This window comes from Acinonyx jubatus, chromosome E1 (genome assembly GCF_027475565.1).
Source record: "Acinonyx jubatus isolate Ajub_Pintada_27869175 chromosome E1, VMU_Ajub_asm_v1.0, whole genome shotgun sequence".
NCBI lineage: Eukaryota > Metazoa > Chordata > Mammalia > Carnivora > Felidae > Acinonyx > Acinonyx jubatus.
In genome coordinates, this window is record NC_069397.1 from 14,120,127 (window position 1) to 14,125,628 (window position 5,502).

At 50.4% G+C, this 5,502-nt stretch overlaps 1 protein-coding gene across 14 annotated transcripts in view; it reads right to left on the reverse strand.

Moving 5' to 3' along the window:
* SGSM2 (small G protein signaling modulator 2) overlaps nucleotides 1-5,328 on the reverse strand; it is a 35,832-nt gene extending 30,504 nt beyond the window's left edge. For 4 of the 14 annotated variants that reach the window (XR_008294364.1, XM_053212580.1, XM_053212583.1 and 1 more), the window contains exons 1-2: nucleotides 4,577-4,840; nucleotides 1,027-1,102 (exon numbers count right to left, since the gene is read on the reverse strand). Coding sequence is in view for 11 of the 14 variants with exons in the window: in XM_053212580.1 (XP_053068555.1) it covers nucleotides 1,027-1,102; nucleotides 4,577-4,633 (133 nt within the window). In the remaining 3 variants the exon portion in view is untranslated. Of the gene's footprint in view, nucleotides 1-1,026; nucleotides 1,103-4,576; nucleotides 4,842-5,155 lie in introns of those variants that run through there. The other 10 variants (XM_053212584.1, XM_027034661.2, XM_053212585.1 and 7 more) reach the window with 6 other exon arrangements.
* Between the last annotated feature and the right edge of the window lie 174 nt (nucleotides 5,329-5,502).

Genomic DNA, 5,502 nt, shown 5'->3' on the forward strand with positions numbered 1-5,502 from the left:
TTCCCAACACCAATCTCAGAAGCCAAGGAAAACAACACAGAGATGGCAAACTGTTCTTTAGAAAGGGAGTTGAAAGGAAGATAAAAGTCCTGGAAATCCAAGAAAACTCTATTGTGTATACAGACTAGCTTGCCCCTGTAAAGGCAGAAGTCTTCAGGAGAGGAGGAAGTGATGGTTTATTACCAACGTTCTCCCTTTTAAGGTGGGAAGGCTTTGGGTTTCCCTCCTGTTGTAGCTCATGCTATATTGCCCCCAATCCAGGGTCTAGAGAACTGAGAATGCCAGAGCAACACAAGTGGGATTAGTTAGAAAGTTGAGGGGCGCCTGGGTGGCTCAGTCGGTTGAGCGTCTGACTTCAGCTCAGGTCATGATCTCGCAGTTTGTGAGTTGGAGCCCACATTAGGCTCTGTGCTGACAGCTCAGAGCCTGGAGCCTGCTTCGGATTCCGTGTCTCCCTCTCTCTCTGTCCCTCTCCCCATCACGTTCTCTTTCTCTCAAAAATAAATAAATGTTAAAAAACTTTTTTTTAAATAAAAAAGAAAGTAGATGCGGCACAGAAAGCATTCCAAAACACAAACCCTTCCCCAAAGTTAAACATAAACCAGAGCAGCAGTTCCCAGACCAGAATCACCTAGGTCAGTGGTTCTCAAGGCGTGGTCCCTGGACCAGTAGCTCAGAACCATGTGTGAACTTGTCAGAAATGCCAATTCTCAGGCCCACCCCAGACCTATCAGAATCAGAAATTCCAGGGTTGGGACCCAGGAATCTGTGTTTTAACAAGTTCTTTGGGTGACTCACATGCATACTAAAGACCAAGGGAACTAAATACATATACAAATCCTTTGGCCCTGGAGATCCTAATTCAGTAGGTTGGGGACAGGGTCCAGGGAGAGCACAAGTACTTCACAGCTGATTCTAATTTGTAGCCACATTTGAAAACTACTAAACCTGAGCACTCCTCTTTCCCTGGCCCCAGGACAGTGTCCTCAGTTCTAAACCCTCTTCCCACTGCCCCCAGTCACTCACCACACAGAGCAATGATGTGGCTGCTATCTTCATGCACAAACTTCCTGGTGACAGCTTCCTCCATGATTTGCTTCACCTGTGGACAAACGGGCAGCATCTTACTGATTTTTCTGATCAAAGGGTTGTGGGCAAGTAAATAGCTTGTCTCCACTCTCCTGGTCTATCTCCTACTCTACTTGCAGATTAGATAGTAAATAGGGATGGGAGAGGTGGGGAAGCCAAGTGTCTTCTTGGAAAGGCAACCAGGAAGAGAGATGTCATCCATCAAGCAATCAGTGCAGATGTTCCAGTCCAGGAGGAAGTGCCTTGCTGTGGAGAAGACGGACAGGATGCCATTTGCTCATGTGTACTTAGCTGGAGAAGAGCTTTTGGGCAAACTGTCCATTAGGAACAAACTAGCTCATTATAGGCTGTAGATAAACAACCTGCCCCTCATTTACTTCTTCAACGTTCACCCAGGCCTCAGAGACACTCTCCACACGCTTGCAAGCCCAGACTTCTTTCTGTCTAGATAGAACCCTGATGTTTTGGGTTCCTACATGGATATAAAAGTTTCCAAGTACCTTGTAAGATGAGCAGTTACATCTGTCTTTAAGAAAGCCCTTTTTAAAAAGCACATACACACAACTTTTTTATTGATGTACATAAAACTACAGAAAAGGGTATATGTCATAATTACACAGCCTGATGGATTTTCACAAGCTGAATCCACCTGTGAAACCAGCATTCAGATGAAGAGACAGAACATGTGACCAGCATCCCTGAACACCTCCCACTGTCATGTTTCCTTCCACTCACTACTCTCCTCAGGGACATGTGCTATCCTGACTTCTAACAGCATAGAGTCTCTTTATGGGTTTTCATACTGTTGATAGATAAAATCACTGTGTGTAGTGTTTTGTGACTGGATTTCTTTCTGTTATAAGATGTGTTCACATTGTATGTACTTGTGGATTGTTCATTCTCCATTATGTTAACACACAATGAACTGTGCGTAGGTAGTTTCCAATTTGGGGCTGTCATGAATAGTGCTACGATGAACATTAAAAATATGTTTTTTAGTAAACATAGTTGCTCATTTTTTGCATTTATATTTCCAGACAAGGCATTTCTGATATGTATATTCCGCTTCACTAGATTTTGCCAAATAGCTCTCCAAAGTGGTTGTACCAATTTACACTCCCATCAGCAATGTATGAGGTTTTAGTTGCTCCCAACATAGAAGTCAAGCACTCACTTTTGATGTCCTGGGGGAATTTGCCAAGAAACAGATACTAATACTGGAGATTAGAGAGATGGATTACCTCAACCCCACTGTAAAATCTTATATGAAGTAAGCTCTGGGCAGAGCGTGTCTTTGTCATTCTTTGGACAAGGCATACAGTGTTCCGATGCTGCCCTTGCTCCCAAGACCCTTGCTGAGGACTGTACAGTTTGGAGAGTGGTAAAGCTTCTAAAGCCTGCAGAGGAGGTAGGGAGGACCTGGAGGCTTCTCCCTATTGAAACCGTTCACAGTTAGCAGTTAGGTAGAGGGGAATCAGATTGATCCTGCACTCTAAATTGTTAAAAGCTTCCTAGGTTACTTGCCAAGCGGTGTTTGTATTAAACAGAGCATAAAGTCACAGTTTAAAGACCTGCGGGCATCTGAAACAGGCCGGTGGCGCAGATTTGGGGGTTAGAAGGACATACAGATGACTCTAGAATTGTATCAGAAATTTTGTATTTAAAGTCCAGCCTTGCCTACAATTATCCCCACTTCCTCTACTTGTGGAAGAGGAAGGATATATTTCTCTCTAAATCAAGTGCTAAAGGGAGAAGGGAACTAAGAATGCAGAGCAGGTTAAACTTTGTCAGGTAATATACATAGCTGTGGCATATTTTGGGCATTTCTCATATTTGTTTAGGAATCATTCTTAGAGCAGTATAAAAAGCCTTCTAAGTATTGAAAAAAAGAATCAGGGTATCAGAAATCTTTCCTATGTCCCTGACCAACTCTAAATTTGGAGCACAGCAACAATCCTAGCACATCCATCCATGGTTTAGGTATGGCTACTTTTTTCTTCTTGTTTATACTGTTCATATGAGCCTCTGTCACTAGACTGCTTGTTTCCCGAGGATAATCACTATGACTTGGGATTTCCCTTTTGCTTGGGGAGACCAGGGTTTAGTTGAAATGCTCATTTGATGTACTCCTGACCTAAAATGCTTTCTTGGCTCCTTCACACAAAAGTGGTGAGGCAGCTTCTCACACACAGCTGGAAAGGTGAGGACTTTGACTACTTTGCCAACAAGAGGGAAGGGCACAAATAAATGTTAGGTAGGGCACAGTAGCCAGGCCACACTTAATGCAGGAGAACCATCTAGGGCCTTCCAGGAGTTTATGAGAACACATAGTCTTCTCCAATCCTGAAATTCTAGGAAGAGGTAAAGGAACCATTATGGCAAACTTTAATATGTGAGATACATATCATCATCCTTCTTTCAGAGATGGATAAAATAAGACTCAGGTTAAGTAACTTCTTCAAGTCACACAGAGTTAGGTCCAGAGTATTCCAAGGTTACACATCCCTACAGATCTTGCAGTCTCTAAAATCAGTAGATTTATTTACCAAATACTCATTGAATGTCTACTGTGTGCCAGGTCCTGGATACAGAATAGTGGACAAAACAGACTGGTTTCCTGCCCTCATGGAGTTTGCACATCTGGTAGAAGACAGCCACAAAGGTAGTTGCAAGGAGTTCATGGTTCCCGAGGCCTAATCCATTCTAATCCATACTGCAGGTTTGAGCTCTCCAGCTCTCATGTGCGGTGAGTCATTCATATGGGTACCCGCCCCCCCCCCCCCCCCCCGCCCCAACACGATGGAACTGAAATGGGCTTTAGGGCAGGGTCAAGGTAAAGGACGTTAGTAGAGGGGAGAGCTTTTTTCTCTTTCTGACATTTAGGGTGGGGCGGGAATCCTTAAACGGGGAAAAAAATCTTGAGTCTTAAAAAAAGCATTCTTAACCTCCCCCCCCCCCCCCCATGGTCTCTGGGTAGGGAGGTGGGCGTGGAGAAGCAGCGAGGTGTGCGACGAACCTCCTGCAGCCGCGATTCAGTTCCCAGAGGGATCCCTGAATCTTGGGTGTAGGGCAAACCAAAGCTAAGCCCCCAAACCACGCGTTTAGCGCTGAGGCCCTCGCGGGGCCCCGCCCCTGCCCATTCGGCTTGGGCAATAAAAGGGCAGCACCACTTCTCCAGAAATCGCCACCACCCCTCCCCCGACCTTGGTCTCCCAGCGCTGTTGCCGTCACAGGGCGGGGAACTGCGGGATCGCGGAGCAAACAAGCGCCGGAGCGCCGGCCTGGCTCCTCGGACGGAGGGGTGCTGCCCCAGATCCGGGAGAGAGCCGGTAGCCGCAGCCAGTCCAGGACCCCGCCCCCGCCCGGCCCAGGCCCGCGGACGCTGGTGCCGGCGGGGGGGGGGGGGGGGTACGGACCTTTCCGCGCCCCCCCGCCGGGCAGCGCGGGCAGGGACGTGAGTCTCCGGGGGTCTTTGCTCCTACTTTACCTCCTTCTTTACGTTCCACAGCAGTTTCTCTTTGACTGCGTCCTCCGCGCTGCCCATGGTGTGGCGGGTGGCAGAGAGGCAACGCCGAGCTGTCCCCCAAGCCCCCCGTGCGCCCTCGCTTCCTCCGCGCCTCTCCGCTCAGCGCCCCACGCGCAAGGCGGAGCCCCCGTCCGCCGCGCTCCCCGCCCGCCGCCACCACCGCCGCCGCAGCCACTGCCCCGTGCTGGGCTCCGCAGCCATCTTCCGAGCCCCGCACAGACGTCAGGAGGCTGGCCCGGCCCCTTCCCACAGTCGGGGGCGGGAGGGGGGTTGCGCTCAGCGACGGGGGGGTCGGGGCGGGGGAGAGGCTGCGCGCGCCCGGGGGCGGTGGGCCCCCGGGCGCGCGCCTAGCTGGCCGCTGTCATGGCAACGCGCCCGCTCCCGCCCCGAGGGCGCGAACCCTCATTGTGAGCTCCCGCAGCCAGTTCCGCGCCGCACTGCGCGCGGTAGCTGGCGCGCTCTGGACCCCGTGGCTGAGGGAAAGTCACTCGCATCGGAGCTGGCCTCAACCCAGCTAGACGCTCCCTGATTTCTACCCACTCGTTTTCCCGACGGGAAGGGCCGGGCCATTCGCTCCTCGAGTCTGGCTCTCTAGGAAACTAGCGTTAGTCTCCTGGCTGAAAGGCCAGAGCTCCATCATTCCTCTAAATCCCCCTGCCAGCCGGTGGCCCTCAGTTGCAAGACTTGTGGGAAGAGGAGCTGGAGCACAGTCACCCCGAGATTGAAGAGGCTGAGTTGCCTGTGAGGGCTCGCCTGTCAAGGCCAGTTCTCCCTGTCTGGTACCGTCCGGCCTTCAGCTCTGCTGGAGCGGGGGGCGCGGGTTGGGATAACGGTGATCAGCGGGAACTTGTACGGAGCCTTCCACGCGATTTTCCCTCTAGACCTCA